A 17103-nucleotide genomic window follows, 5' to 3' on the forward strand; every position below is an offset into this window, starting at 1 on the left:
CTGGATGAGGTACATATAACCAAGGAGGAGGTGAAGAAGCTGCTATGCGAACTTGACACCTCAAAGGCGGTAGGACCAGACAACATCTCTCCATGGGTCCTTAAAGAGGGAGCAGAGATATTGTGTGTACCGTTAACAAAGATCTTCAACACATCATTTGAAACTGGGCAACTCATTGAGGTATGGAAGATGGCAAAGGTAGTCCCAATTTTTAAAAAGGGAGACAGACATGAGGCACTAAACTACAGACCTGTATCACTAACGTGTATAGTATGCAAGGTCATGGAGAAGATCATCAGGAGGAGAGTGGTGGAGCACCTGGAAAGAAACAAGTGTATAATTGACAACCGGCATGGTTTCAGGGAGGGAAAATCCTGTATCACAAACCTACTAGAGTTTTATGACAAGGTGATAGAAGTAAGACAAGAGAGAGAGGGGTGGATCGACTGCATTTTTTTGGACTGCAAGAAGGCCTTCGACACAGTTCCTCACAAGAGGTTACTGCAAAAGCTAGAGGATCAGGCTCACATAACAGGAAAGGCACTGCAATGGATCAGAGAATACCTGACAGGGAGGCAACAACGAGTCATGGTACGTGACGAGGTGTCAGAGTGGGCGCCTGTGACAAGCGGGGTTCCACAGGGGTCAGTCCTAGGACCTGTGCTGTTCTTGGTATATGTGAATGACATAACGGAAGGGATAGACTCAGAAGTGTCTTTGTTTGCGGACGATGTGAAGCTAATGAGAAGAATCAAATCGGATGAGGATCAGGCAGGACTACAAAGAGACCTGGACAGGCTACAAGCCTGGTCCAGCAACTGGCTCATTGAGTTTAACCCTGCCAAATGCAAAGTCATGAAGATTAGGGAAGGGCAAAGAAGACGCAGACACAGTATAGTTTAGATGGCCAAAGTCTGCATACCTCACTCAAGGAAAAAGATCTGGGGGTGAGTATAACACCGAGCATATCTCCCGAGGCACACATCAATCAGATAACTGCTGCAGCATACGGGCGCCTGGCAAACCTACGGATAGTGTTCCGATACCTCAGTAAGGATTCGTTCAAGACTCTGTATACCATTTACGTCAGGCCCATACTGGAATATGCAGCACCAGTTTGGAATCCACACCTAGTCAAGCACGTCAAGAAATTAGAGAAAGTGCAAAGGTTTGCAACAAGACTAGTCCTAGAGCTACGGGGATTGTCCTACGAAGAAAGGCTGAGGGAAATCTGTAGACAGCCTGTACTGTCTGCACAGACAGCCCATGCTGTCTGCCAGCTTAGTTCATATTTTGCGCCACTCAGGTGCTGCCCTCTGTAGCCAGGCCTCTAGGTAGGCACGCCAGCCTGCCGGCCCAGGCCTCTCCCTCACTCACACAGCGGCCTGGCATCAAGACACAAGGCCTCCCAGCTCTCTCTCGTGGGCATGGCCCTCCCGGGCCATGGGCACACACACACAAGCCTGTGTAACCCACCACTACTTAACAATAAAGTAAGAAGCCTCCGAAGAAGTATATCATTCACCCCGCTTGCTACAGCCTACCAAATAAACATCGTTATAAATGGTGGCAGAGGTGCTCGCAGCAGTTGTGTTTGCCTGGAGAGAGGGAGGAAGAGGTATGAAGTCATCTTCACTTCATCACCCTACACAAGAAGCATCCGTCTCTCAACGAGTTATCCTGATGTCGTGTCTGCACTTTTGAGCATCCAGACACAGGTACTAGCAGGATCCAGCCGAAATTTGTCGAAATTCCCCGAGAATTGTGAGTGGCATCACAGTGACCCCACGCTACAGCGTCCCACGCTACAGTGTCCCACGCTGTTTCTCAAGTCACGTGTTCATCGTCACTTGTATGTTGCTGTTGTTGTTGTTCAGCTCAGCACAGCCGTTTCAGCAAGCCAGAGGTGAGTTTTGTGGTGATTTCTGCGTCCAGTGTGAGTTCTCTACGTATTTGTGGGTGGGGGAGGAGAGGAGAGGAAGTGGCTGTTCCTCACCTTGCCCATGCTCGCCCTACTCGCGCTCACCACACTACCATACACCACTCACCACTGCTCACTCCCTCTGCTGTGTTCTCTGCTGTTTTTCGTGTGAATTCATTGCCAGTGCTGTGTATCCGAGTGCCCGAGGCCACTCGAAGCTACGTGGATCACGACGTCACGTGGGTGTGGGCGATGTCACGTAGACCTACAAAGCCACGTGAGTTACCAGATGTCCCAGGTCTCATGCTGTGGTCTGCTGCCCACATCACATCGACGCCACCCACGATGCTGCCCGACTTCATGACGTCACGATGTCTGCTGACGTCACCTCGCGATGTCTGCCTGACATCACCTCACGATGTCTGCTGACATCACCTCACGATGTCTGCCTGACGTCACCTCATGATGTCTGCTGACGTCACCTCACGATGTCTGCCTGACGTCACCTCGAGATGTCTGTTGACGTCACTGCTGCTGACGTCACCTTGCGACATCACGCCTGACATCACATGATGTCACATCGAGTGTTCTAGTAATTATTTCAGTATTGTCGAGAACATTGAGAGAAGATATATGTCGTGTGTTAATTAATTCCTCTCAGTCAGTGTTCTCACATTTTAGTATGTCTTAGTCAGTTTTATGCGCAGAAAAGCATCATTTGCTAGTTAAGCCATGTTGTACCGTATGTACAGCGGTGTGTTTGTAAGTTTTCCGTGTGTCCAGTGAGGTCTGTGGTCAGACCCTTGAGTTGCACCACTGTGCTAAGTCACCCGCGTGACCAGTGTTTGACAGCTGATTACTCAGCCCTGAGCGTATGAGCCCCCTTGTACAGAAAGCTTTTATGCTAGTCGCTCGTGATGTTCTGTAGAATCGTACCTGCTACGATTCCCATCGAGATTTGTTTCACTTCACCTCCAGACCGTCAGAGTGCAGTTATATGTAGAGAAACAAGTCTTGGGACGCTTAGACTAACCTCTGCTATAACTCCAACTGTCGAGAGATGATACTCGTCAAGCCGCAGCCAGGCCTGTTGGCAGGCGGTGTCAGCCTCGTGTCACAAGCTTCAGTGAGCAGCCTGCACAAAGATGATGTCACTTTGACTGCTAGCTCTCTCACTGCAGTCTGGTGTATGATGTTACGACTCCAAGATGTTTCGCCCAGTCGTCTCTGCCATGACTCGCTCCACAACTCGCTTCACGCTCGCCGGCAGTGACAGCCCAGCGACAGTACCAGTCGAGAAGTGTCCTGAGTCGCTTGCCAGAAGTCCTGCCCAGTTGCCGAGTTTTGTCGACGCCTCACTCGAGGGCACCAGCATGTCGTGCCCCAGGTTGAGTGAAAACCTGCAGCGACTCCTACGATGTCTGCTTCACCGTTCCAGAGGAGACCGTACCCTGTTACGTCACAGCTCAGCCGCAGCGATGTCTCCCGTGTTGCAGTATCTGTCCAGATGCAGGAAGGCGTGCAGTGATGCCCATCGACGCTCACTGCCTATGACCACGATGTTTAGCACACCCCACATGTTTTTTCTTCCCTCCCTGTAGGAAGTTTTTTTCCATGTCCATATGTATATATATGTTTTTATTTTGTGTTCTGTGCCCTGTTCCTACGAGAGAGAGAGACCGAGTTTCTTTTACTACCAGTATTGTCGCGTCGGGACGACGCGCGGTAGGTGGCCGAGCGTATGTAGACAGCCTGTACTGTCTGCACAGACAGCCCATGCTGTCTGCCAGCAAAATAATGACCCTAACTGAGGACCATCAGCAGATCCTCCATGAAAATCATAAAACGCCCTTAATACTGAATCTAAGTTCAGCATAACCAAATCCCCGACTACGATGGTGCAAAGATGCCACACAAAATAGGTCAGAAGCTTTAGCCTGGGACCTGAACAGTTACATAGTTACAAGATGTATGTTTCGACTCACCAACGTAATCACACTCTACCAAAACAGAGTCTATATAACAAACAAACAGGCAGCTATAGAGAAGCGCTTGTCCAGTGATGATCAGCTATCGAGATAGCGATTTCTCTACTACAGGCCTCACATCAGGTGATATCATGCGACTCGCCCCTGGTACTGCAGAGGCGCCGTCAGGTAAACAAGCGAGCTGATAGTTAGCTAAGCAGTTTACCAATGCGGACAGCCAACCACAACTCTCGAACAGTGAGCACAGTGAAGTGTAAATGTTACATCCATTCGCGACCTAGCTGTCAGGGAGTGTGGACGTGACTCGCACCTCTCAACTGACAGTCTAGCAAGCTATCCAGTGGCGTCATGGCATTTAGCATGAGGAGGCGGGTGAATACCATAGATATAGAGCTTATTCGGGGGCGATTATGCCTGAGACTGTACAGGTATTGCTACCCAAGATTATCCGTGACACTTATGGTATTGAGAACAAGGATTTGCATGGTGTGGCTTTAAATGGCGCCTACCGAATTTTTGTGAAACTACTCAAGGGGCCAGTGTACCTGGAGTTTACCTGGAGAGAGTTCCAGGGGTCAACGCCCCCATGGCCCGGTCTGTGACCAGGCCTCCTGGTGTATGAGGAGCTGGTTGAGCAATTTCAAGATATCTGCGTAGATGTGTCCCCTGCAGTGCGTGTGCGTATGGTGGATGTCTCACGACAATATACATGGGTGAAACTGCGCAATGTGTCCTTCGAGGCCGATTCAGTGGATCTCAGCAGTGCTTTCAGAAGATAGTGGTACACATGGCAAAACAAGGCAAGTGGGTGGCTGGGGCGTATGTTGGTCTACCCGAAGGGACGTTTACCCTTAAGATGTCTCTACGCCAGGCCATACCGTCGTATGTGTACCTTGATGATTTCTGCACGCAGGTCATGGTGTCGTATGCTGGACAACGACGGACGTGCCGCCTCTGCGGCAACTATGATCATATGGCGGCAGAGTGTGGGCAGCGAGGGCAGGCCAGAAGGCCGGCCGGTGGAGTAACAAATGATGATGGGCAGGAGGCTTCCATACGTAGACGTCAAGGAGATGGTGGGCGTGGTCGCCTTTGGAGTGAGGAGACTGAGGAGACAGTAATGGAGTCAAAATTGGAGATGATGTCTCCCGAGTTGTCTTCATTACCGGTGGTACAGCAGGGTTTTGGGGAGGAACAGGTGACGACAGAAGTGGAGGACTTGGATGCGACATTAGCATCGGTTTTGCATACCATGTTCCCGTCTACGGATGTAGTCTCCCCGGCTGTGCCGTCGGCCAGTCCGGAGCTCGTGTCTGTGGCGGTCGAGCAGCAGGAGGCGGTTGTTGGTGCTGGTGAGACTGGCGGGGATGTGATGCCCCTGGTCAGAAGGCATCGACGAAGGTGGTGGTGGAGGTTCATCGTGTGGATACCCCGGTCACAAACATGGAGGAGGACGCTGGGACGAGGAAGAGGGCGGCAGCAATGTCGGACTCTGACGATGTCCTGACGCCGGCTCAACGTACAGGAAAGAAAGCATCGGTAGACGGGGGGCGGTGTGCTAGTGGAGGTGAACAGCAGGTGGTGCCAGGTGGCACGGGTGTCGTGTGTGGAGAGCATGGCAAACGTGGTCCCCAGGGCCCAGGTGTTAGTTTAATATGTTTATTATGCACCCCATACCCATCCTGTGGGCGGTAGTCAAAAGATTACAGAGGTACATAATTGGTCCAGGGACTGGACTCCAAAGTTTTGATAGCTGAGCAAGTTACAGAGGTAATGAACTCACAATTTACAAAGGTAATGAACTCACAATTTACAAAGGTAATGAACTCACAATTTACAAAGGTAATGAACTCCAGGTAAGTCTGGTCACAATCATGACAAGTTACAAAGGTATTTACAGATTACAGAGGTACATAATGGGTCCAGGGACTGGGCCCCCAAAGTTTTGATAGCTGAACTAGGTACAAAGGTAATGAGCTCACAAGTTACAAAGGTAATGAATTCTGTAGAATGGTTACTTACGTTTATACTTTGGCTACAATCATGAACAAATTATAGAGTAATGAGCAATTCACACTTCCACACCCGGTCACAACAGGTGGCCATACAAAAGTAGTAGTGGGGCAGCGAGGGAGGAAACCTTAGCCAGGTGAGAGCGGGGTTTAGGTAGGGGCGGGACACGTCGTGGCAGGTGTGGTGAGGTCTGCTGTATGATGGCAAGTAGTGTTAGTTGTGAGGGGCCTGCTGTTATGTGGCCTCTTGTATACACACGTACAGAACCTTTGTAATAAGAGGGTGTCCCAACGTTCATTTTAGTATCCTTGAAGCTGCAAAATGGGCTATTGTATATACATGTACTGTATCAATGTGATAAGATGTTTCCCTTATGTTAATATTTGTTATTAAATGTACTGTGTCTTTGGTGTTACTGTTTCACCAATACTTGTATAATTACCACTTAGGTTTATTCATATATGAATTTTGGGAATAGGTGTCATTACCGACAGTGAATTCCTTATTTCGGGGTGGGGGGGGCAATTAATGTGTAATAAGTTTAAGTCATTAACGGTAATACCAACTTTATTGGTAGTTGTATACATGTGTTTTGAAATGTAATATTCACATTGTGTTAGTCTTATTTAAGGTATTGTGATTATGGTAGTCCTGTACCATCCATGGTTGTAAATAATGTTTCCTCAAGTGACATTGTGTCACAATATTCCTAAATTGAGGATAATTAATGTCATCATTATTCAGATTGGTGATGGGGTTAGTTTTCAATGTGTGTGTGAGTGGGGGAAGGGATGATGGGTCACCTGTGTTGCTGCACAGGTTTCTTAATAATGCATATTCAGGGCCGTTTTACCGCATAGGCAAACTAGGCATTTGCCTAGGGCCCCGCGCATTTGGGGGCCCCGCGGTCCAAGGGGTTCAGGGGCTCATCCAAGACTGTGCACATGGTGCAAGTTCAAAGGGGTCCCTACCTAAAAAGTTCAAGTGTTTGGAGAGTAAAATTGATTTTTAAAAATTAATCAAAACAAAAATAAATAATGAAATAAAATAAAATAAAAATAAATAAACCTAACCATAGATGGCAACACTCAACACGCCTTTGTTTACATCAGAACAGCTGTGTTTTCCCGCTAATGGGTGAGTATGGGAGATTCCTCTCCAATTTTCTGTAGTTTATATGATTTGATAGTCTTATGCATGATTCAATGATAACAATAATGGTCAGTGATTTATAAAGGGAATAATAGTGCTGTAGTGGTTATGCTGAATATAATAGGTACATGATGTCACTACTTTAATAGCCTAATCTAGTAATACTATGCTGTCTTGAGTTTATTCTCTTTAAAATTAATGATTTAACAAGATAGTTATAATGGCTGTTGGTAAATGGTTTTGGTTGTCTTGATGTACTTTCCCTATTAAATTTAATCTAAATAGCCAGAATGTATTTAATTAGACCTTAAACAGGCTCACACTGACCCCACCCACCCCCAAGCTGGAAGGGGTCGCTTCGCTTACCCGTAACTCAAAGGGGCCCCGCCAATCTGAATAGCCTAGGGTCCAGAGACTTCTTAATCCGGCCCTGTGCATATTGTAGGTCTTGTGTAATTTGTTGCGAGTTGTATTACGGGTGATTGTCATTAAGCTTGGTGCATTATTGTGTTGAGGTTGTAATTTAGGAGTTTTATTTGTAGCCATTTTGTGGCCTTTGTTATTATACCTTTATTCCTTCTTGAATTGTGATATGTTTTAAAAACTTGTATATAGTAGACTGTCAGATGTTGCCTGAATTGTTTTGTGTTTATATATTGTTTTATTGATGTCCTTGTTCAAGTCTTTTTTGAATTTTAAGTGAACAAGGGAATGTGGAATGTATTCATTGGTGGGGAGGGGGGGGGGGGGAGTGTAAGTAATAATGAGTAGTTACCATTATATCTATGAACCCTTGTGTACTTGTGAAACAATGTACGTAGAAGCAGTCTGTAGGTTGTGTTAAGTTTATTTTAAGGTCCTTATGTATGTACTTATTCAGTAGATTGTGTAGTGAATGTTATTGCTCATCATCAGTGTCACATAGTGATATATCTACCTATATATATATTTGTACATGAAGTTTTAAATAAAATATAAAAAAAGTTACATCGTACCTCATAACACAGCTGAGTCAAATAATAGTATAAAACGAGATATTTTCAGTTTAGCTATTAATGAAAATATCAGCAATATAAAATTATATGAAAGATAATATACATCAAATATACATTATATACATTGTGTCCCTTTCAGGGGGCACAATACTGTATCACTGCTGTAGGTTGCGTTCCCATCACGCCACGGTGTCACTGTCACACCACTGTCACTGTCACACCACTGTCACTGTCGCACCACTGTGTCACTGTCACACCACTGTCACATCACTGTCACACCACTGTCACTGTCGCACCACTGACACTGTCACTGTCACACCACGGTGTCACTGTCATACCACTGTCACTGTCACACCGTGTCACTGTCACCACTGTCACATCACTGTCACTGTCACACCACTGTCACACCACGGTCACAACACTGTCACACCACGGTCACAACACTGTCACTGTCACACCACGGTGTCACTGTCACACCACTGTCACTGTCGCACCACTGTGTCACTGTCACACCACTGTCACTGTCACATCACTGTCACACCACTGTCACTGTCGCACCACTGTGTCACTGTCACATCACTGTCATGGCCCTACATCTCACCTGAGCGAGGCGGCTCAGAAGGGTGAACACCTCCTCCGACGTGTCCACAGCACTCAGTACCTCTTCAGAGCTGGAGGGAGGAGAGGAACATAGTGTTTTCTTTATATATCTGCTTTTATATTTATACATATGTATGTTAAGTATCTATCTATGATTTTTATCTACTTTTGATATCTGTCTCTGATGTCTATCCCTGATATGTATTTATATGTCCATCTGCTTACATCCACTTTGTGTCGGTATGTAGCAGCGTCGCCATTTTCCTTTAAAACAGGTTGGCTGCGCAGCCATTATAGCAAGTGTTGGCGTAACAAAGATCATCCTTTTGGGAGACGAGGTATGACAGTAAAAATGGTTATAACTATGACCGTAATTTTTAAATGGGTGGGCCGGTAAGCCAGCGGAAGGCCTCGGTCAGATGACCAAAAGCTCCAACGGCGAGTCATCTGACTAAGACCCATGTCAGGAAACACTTGTCCTGTTTCCTGACGAACCTTGCCTAACCTAACAGAGATATGACATATTAAGAAACGAAAGGTTACTCATTAAGAAACATGATACGATAAAAATCGGAAGATGGTGTCCGCTTTATTATTTGGAGTGACAAAGCGGACACATTACACATACAGCCACGTAGAAAACAAGAGAGGTTTCAGTGTACGGTGGGTGAGACTGACCTGAGGAACCGTACGTAGGGGACAGAGACGAGGGGGTTCCACGAGTACAGTGTCTTAAGTTTCTCGAGCAGTACCTCCAGGAGCTCCAGCTCCCTGCTGCTGCTAGCCACCACCTGCAATATACAAACCTTTATGGAAATACTGAGGAACAGCAACTTAGCGTCATTCACATACGAAGACCGTGAATCACAACGTTGCTTGACAGCAATTATCTTAAAAGTATCAGAGAAAGATGAACTATTACAGTATAAATATCAGGAATTAGTTCAAGAGTGAACAAAAATAATATTTATTCCTGGAGGAAAAATATATTTTTTTTCACGATGAACTTATCGTCACGATGTCCGAAAGGAAATCTTATTTTTTTTTTTTTATATATATACAATAGTCAAATTATGTTATACTGTCAACATTACATAATACCTTCAACATGATCTGACGGTCCTGTGAGGACCGTCAGATCATGCTGAAGGTATTAAGCATCTGTGTGTCATGTGTTCAATGCATAATTGTGAGAGTTACATTCCCAATATCTGACAGTAATGGAGGCAAGATGGACAGATATGCATTTGTGGTTTTAACTGAATTTTGTTTTTGCTTATTAAGTCATACCAATGACTTTACCAGCTGTCTCTAAAATTCTGGAAGAGTTATGAAAAAAATTGGTAAAGGGATCCCTGTGATTCAGAGCGAAAAGTCTAGAAATAGGTCCGAATTTATAATTACATTTGTAGGGAGTGCTAAACCCATAGGGGTCATAGAGCACCTGGGGGGAGTGGGAGGCATTCAGGTTCAGTCCAAGGAAGGCAATGGCAGATCCAATTCTTTTTATGAAGAATCCGTCATAAGCATCATGGATGTGGAAATTTATTTGGTCCCTAAAGTTCCACAGGATAGATACGGCGTACGAAGGGGTCCCAGCATGGCCGTTATCGAACGGCTGAGCTGGGTGGCCCTTACACCCAACCCCAAACACAAACATTCTCTCCCGGATTGTCGAATGTGGATGAGAGTACTACTTAATTTATAGATTTACCCTTCAGGGAAGAAGTAGGTAGTTTTACTGTTAGTACACTAATATTAGGATTATTAAGGCAACTGTAGATAATAATAATGTAGACCTAAGACCTTAACATAGGTAGTAATAGGCCGATAATGTAGGCAAGCACTAGGTTAAGTTAACTAGGGAGAACTGGCTGCCCTAGTTTGCACCACGAGACGCTGGTCTGGAAGACTCCAGCTCGCTCTTCTTTGACCAGACATCACCTGGACAAGACATGCCATGATCAGCAGATGGCACCCCCATGTGTCTTCACATATGAGACCTGGGGAAATCTGGTAGAGGCACCTTGATGTACTGTAGATGACCTCCTCCATCAGGCCCATACAGTAGGACAAGACCTTCACTCTTTCGTAGGATTCTGGCCAGTCTCTGGGGAAAGCTGTGAGTGAGTTGAACTGTGGGCCTTTGTGCAGCTGGCAGTGCATGCTCAGTACGTACCAGTGTCTCTTGTGAGTCTAGAAGCTAGGGTCCGTGTCTGCATAGTTATACTAGGGGATACCCACCCCCTTGGATATAGGAATTTCTGAGGTGCAGGCAGGTCACTAATAACGATTGAATATTGCAGGAATTAAGGCTCCCGGTTGCACGTGGTTTCTGAGGGGAAGTCCAAAGGGGCTAAGCTTAGGGAGGTTGAAGATCAGGATATATGCTGCAACACCAAGTTAGTCCTTTATACGTGCATGGAGGTGAGTTTCTTGCAACATCAATCATTTATGAAAATCTGTCCTATAAGCCACTTGTGAGGCTGAGGTACCGACCTCAGAGCTCGATGTCAACAGAGCTTGCCAGGGTAGGCGACTCACTTGGAGGCAGTCCAGACAAATTTTCACACGTGGTCCTTTGAACCATGATGTGGAATAGCTAGGTTAAAATTAACATAGCTAGGCCACAGTTAGGAACCAGTTTAACAGAGTTAGGTTAAGTTAGTACACCTAGGCCCAGAGTTACACAGAGGCTAGGCCAAGCTGACTATACACAGTTGTTATTTGCAGTAATTTACAGGCAGGCCAGGTAGGCTAGAGAAGCTTGTGAATTTAATTATTTACAGTGATTACAAGTAATCCAGAGTAGAAGACTTGTGTGTTAATTACTTACAGTGGATAAGCAAGGTAGCCACAGTTAGGCTAGGCTTGTGCAATATTTACAACAGTTATAGTAGTTAGGACAGATTTAACCTAGTTATTATTTACAGGAAGTTTTAAAGCCAGGTTTAATTAAGCTATAGCACACTAGTTAGGTTAGGATGTACCTTATCCAACCATCCATGCTAGACTGAGTAAGCTGGGCAGTTAGGCCAAGCTGTTTACATACATTATTCATTTACTGTTTCACAAGTTGAATTGTTGAACTTATTTGGGCTAACCAAGTGATTTTAATTTGTATACTGCATTTTTATTGTGTGATTTTCACTGTCTTTGACTCATTTTAATGTGGGATTTGTGAATTGTACCTGAGACTAGGTTAAGTCCTGTAATTATTTGCTGGCATTGTACAGGAAATTGCTAGGTTAAGCTCTCACATCGTTACACATTTCGATTGGGATTTGAGAGCTAAAAGTGTACATTTTTTATTCAGAGTAGAGTCAATAAAATAAAGGGAGTTGTTAAGCTTGTTGAGAAGCCTTGAGACTCGTTCATTCTTGCCTAATACCGTTTGTGCTGTGGGGTGGGCTAATTGAAGTACAAATTAGTACCATGATCTTAACTAAACCGCAACTATGGTAGGTGAAGATGTAGTACCAGCTGTCCCAGCTCTAAGTCAATTAAAGCGGTCTATGGGAGCCTATAAGGGACGCCTGAGCAAAGCATGTGAGGAGTGTCGTATGACCACGCAAGATCAGGATGTAGACTGTGAGGAACTTGAGAGTTGCCTGAAACCTTCGGAGCAAAGGCTGGAGGCCTTTGAGAGATCATTTATCCTTTATGAGACAGAGGCCTATACTACAGGTGAGTCTGAATATACAATCGAAGTAGCATGGAAGGACTATGACGAACGAAGGGCAGAGTGTAAAGCAGAGATGAGACTGCAGGCAGTTAATAAAGACTTTGAAGGCCGGTACAGCAGGGGCAGCAAATGTTTCAAGGAACACGAACAACAGCACACCTGTTAATGTGTTGCCCAGATTGCCCCAGTTGAGTTTACTAACGTTCGACGGAACCTTAACAGAGTACATTGCTTTCTGGGATCAGTTTAAAGCCCAGATAGATGACAGAGACGATTTGTCAGATGCCGTCAAATTACAATATTTACGTTCACAGCTCAAGGGTAAAGCCTTGGGCTTGGTCCGGCATTACCAAACCACTGACACTAATTACCAACATGCCAAAGACCAAATAAAGGACACGTTTGGCAATACTGAGGAGATAAAAGTGACTATACTTTATCAGTTGTTGGATCTAGAGGCTTGTCGCCATGACCGTCAGAGCCTAGAGAAGTTCCAAATTGAAATTATGAGTTTGACAAATAGTCTTATAGATTTACATGATTGGGGTAAGTCAGAATGGTTCATCAGTCAGGTGATTCAGAGGAAACTGGCTAGCACTACAGTGCATGAGTTACACTTAAAATATCGGACGAATAGGTTCACGATAAAACAAATTGTTGAGGGGTTGGGAGATCTCGTTTCTCATTTGAGTATAGGTGTGAGAGAAGAGTCACCACCATCACCACATAAAAATCCAGACAGTTACTCAAAGATCTCGAGAGATCAGTCCAAAGCTCATACGACTATGGTAGAGAAGTGTCTAAGGTAAGAACCTCTAAGCAGAACCTCAGAGGCACTCATGCCAGAATATGCGTGTTGTGTTCTGCGAAGGCGAACACGCTAGCACGAGTTGCTCGGAGTATATACCCCTCAAGGAAGGTTCCTTGATGTTGGTGAGGGGCTCTTGATTTAGGGAATTGGATCTGTGCTCCAGTTCCCCGAATTAAGCCTGAATGCCTTCCACATCCCCCCCAGGCGCTGTATAATCCTCCGGGTTTAGCGCTTCCCACTTGATTATAATAATAATCGGAGTATATAACACTGAGCAGTAGGCAACAGGGACTAAGGGAGTTGAGACTGCTTCAAGTGTTGTGGGGAACACTTTGCGAGAGACTGTGGCACCAAGCTCAGTGAGTGTCGAGTCTGTTGCAAAGGTAAGCACCATACTGCACTATGTCCCAATAATTTAAGGGAACCCCAGGCTAGTAGGGATATCTCTCAGGTAGAGATAGAAAGTGAGTCTGAGCCTGAAATGGTAGCCAGCGTGATTAGTGGGAGTGAAGTCTCTAATCCAAGTGAGAATCACGGAGGTGCTGCCCTACCTACAGTCATGGCAAAGGTTGTGAATGGGCACAGGTCCGAAACAACCCGATTATTCTTTGACGCAGGAGCACAAGCATCCTTGATAACAAAGAAGCTGGTGGCTCAGGGAAGAAGTAGGTAGTTTTACTGTTAGTATACTAATATTAGGATTATTAAGGCAACTGTAGATAATAATAATGTAGACCTAAGACCTTAACATAGGTAGTAATAAGCCGATAATGTAGGCAAGCACTAGGTTAAGTTAGCTAGGGAGAACTGGCAGCCCTAGTTTGCACCACGAGACACGGGTCTGGAAGACTCCAGCTCTCTCTTCTTTGACCAGACATCACCTGGACAAGACGTGCCGCGATCAGCAGATGGCGCCCCCATGTGTCTTCACATATGAGACCTGGGGAAATCTGGTAGAGGCACCTCGATGTACCGTAGATGACCTCCTCCGTCAGGCCCATACAGTAAGACAAGACCTCCACTCTTTCGTAGGATTCTGGCCAGTCTCTGGGAAAAGCTGTGAGTGAGTTGAACTGTGGGCCTTTGTGCAGCTGGCAGTGCATGCCCAGTACGTACCAGTGTCTCTTGTGAGTCTAGAAGCTAGGGTCCGTGTCTGCATAGTTATACAGCTTCTTCTTTATCTGGTGTGGCAAGGAATTCAGGTGGAATCCTGCCACCTATGATGTATCCTACTGCGGATCTGTATAAACCAATTCCTTCCCTAAACGTCCGTCGTGTAGACAGGAAGTCATCTATCTGATTGGCTCCCACCAGGATACCTACATTTCTGACTGTGTCAGTGGTAATTCCCTGGTCTGCCAGCTTCACGTCAAGGTCTTTCAATCGCTTAGCTGCTGCAGCAAGACCTCTCACTGTAATTGCCCTGGGTAATGTCTCTACCACCAAGGCTGTAATGTCTCTGCGATGTCCACCTAATTTGACTGTGACATCCACCACATCATAAGATGTGGATATCCCCTTGGATATAGGAATTTCTGAGGTGCAGGCAGGTCACTAATAACAAAGGAATATTGCAGGAATTAAGGCTCCCGGTTGCACGTGGTTTCTGAGGGGAAGTCCTAAGGGGCTAAGCTTAGGGAGGTTGAAGATCAGGATATATGCTGCAACACCAACACCTTTATACGTGCATGCACGCGAGTTTCTTGCAACATCAATCATTTATGAAAATCTGTCCTATAAACCACTTGTGAGGCTGAGGTACCGACCTCAGAGCTCGGTGTCAACAGAGCTTGCCAGGGTAGACGACTCACTTGGAGGCAGTCCAGACAAATTTTCACAATGGAAGATCCTACCAGGGTAATACGGAAGGTGAAGATGAGTGCGCTCTGTCAGTGTCCACAGCACCAGAATGTCCAGAGATCCAACAATATATAAGATAAGATTTCGTTCGGATTTTTAACCCCGGAGGGTTAGCCACCCAGGATAACCCAAGAAAGTCAGTGCGTCATCGAGGACTGTCTAACTTATTTCCATTGTGGTCCTTAATCTTGTCCCCCAGGATGCGACCCACACCAGTCGACTAACACCCAGGTACTTATTTGCTGCTAGGTGAACAGGACAACAGGTGTAAGGAAACGTATCGAAATGTTTCCACCCGCCGGGAATCGAACCCGGGCCCTCCGTGTGTGAAACGGGAGCTTTAGCCACCAGGCCACCGACCTCTCTGTGTCTATAATTACCAGCAATAAATGAAGTGCAAAGTATGATGAGGTGTGGGAGTCAAAGTTGTGGTTCCCTTGTAACTTTGTGAGCATGAGATGACAAAAAGTGGACACAGCATCGATGAGGTGGCAAGAAGTACATTCTTCTAAATAGTAACTGGCAACCATCAGGGTAGCTGTGAGAAGGAGCTGCTCGCACTAACGCAGGTCAGTGCCGACTAGAAGTCTAAAGAGAGATTGGGTGTATCACTTTGTCTAACGACTACCCTTGGGACGTCACTTTTTGCCTTTCATTGTATACATTTTTTGTGCACGATGCCTTCAAAGAGGAAACAGTTTGCCGCAAATATGGCCAGCACATCCATGGCCACCTCTACGGTCACTACTTCCACGCCCACTACCTCCACGCCCACTACCTCCACCCCCACTACCTCCACCCCCACTACCTCCACCCCCACTACCTCCACCCCCACTACCTCCACCCCCACTACCTCCACCCCCACTACCTCCACCCCCACTACCTCCACCCCCACTACCTCCACCCCCACTACCTCCACCCCCACTACCTCCACCCCCACTACCTCCACCCCCACTACCTCCACCCCCACTACCTCCACCCCCACTACCTCCACCCCCACTACCTCCACCCCCACTACCTCCACGGCCACCCCACGTTCACGTGGTCGACCCAGAGGATCGGGAAAGCAGAAACGAAAAGACGTACCTGTGGCCACACGACGTCCATTTGGCCGACCAAAAGGATCGAAGAACAAAAGACGTCCCAATTTATTTACATTGATCACATCTGAGGCCAGCACCTCCACCACCACCCAAGATGTGGCCACCAGCACCTCCACCACCACCACCCAAGATGTGGCCACCAGCACCTCCAATGCCACTTCATCTCGTATGATCACATCTCCCGTGGCCAGCACCTCCACCACCACCCAAGATGTGGCCACCAGCACCTCCAATGCCACTTCATCTCGTATAACCACATCTCCTGTGGCCAGCACCTCCACTGCCACCCCAGATGTGGCTAACAGCTCCATGGCCACCACTGATATTGACACTAGTGTTGCAAGTGATATTCCAGTGTCAACACCTGCATCTGCTGGGGTGTCAAGTGCCACAAAGAGAGTGTCATTATTTAGTAAAGTAAATCCTGATTTTAATGACATAAAAATAAGGATGGTGGATTGTAATAAATTATACGATACTGTCTTATCGCAAGTATTTTGCTCGAAGTGTTGAGTTAAAACAATGAACACTACATATTATGAACAACATCTAGAGACAATTATTGTTCTAGAGTGTCCTGATTGTGGATATCAGTTGGGGGAAAACCTAGTGTGTATAAAGTATTGAATGAGGTAACTGGTAGGATGGTGTATGGGGAAATGGTAGCAGGTGAAGGATACAGTACACTTTCCACATATCACTCTAGATACATACAATAATTATGCGTCTATGATAACAGAAAAATGTATTGAGTCATGTCAGAAAATACTTGCTGAATCTAGGGGCATTATTGTTCAGGAATATGCCAACCTGAATATTGTACCAGATGACAGTGGAATTCTTGACATTGATGTGACATGACGGAACATGGCACAAAAGGAGACATCACTCAAATATAGGCATTGGTATCGCTATCGATACCGTGACAAAATTAGTGGTTGATTATAAAGTTTTGTGCAAGTACTGTCAGATGTC

At 46.0% G+C, this 17103-nt stretch overlaps 1 protein-coding gene across 1 annotated transcript in view; it reads right to left on the minus strand.

The window, feature by feature from the left end:
* The window catches only part of LOC128694174 (cilia- and flagella-associated protein 44-like), a 147188-nt gene that overhangs the window by 64024 nt on the left and 66061 nt on the right, over positions 1-17103 (minus strand). The window contains exons 16-17 of the mRNA XM_070080644.1: positions 9348-9460; positions 8671-8740 (exon numbers count right to left, since the gene is read on the minus strand). Of these exons, the coding sequence (XP_069936745.1) occupies positions 8671-8740; positions 9348-9460 (183 nt within the window). The remainder of the gene's footprint in view (positions 1-8670; positions 8741-9347; positions 9461-17103) is intronic.

Source organism: Cherax quadricarinatus, chromosome 6, assembly GCF_038502225.1.
Source record: "Cherax quadricarinatus isolate ZL_2023a chromosome 6, ASM3850222v1, whole genome shotgun sequence".
Taxonomy (NCBI): domain Eukaryota; kingdom Metazoa; phylum Arthropoda; class Malacostraca; order Decapoda; family Parastacidae; genus Cherax; species Cherax quadricarinatus.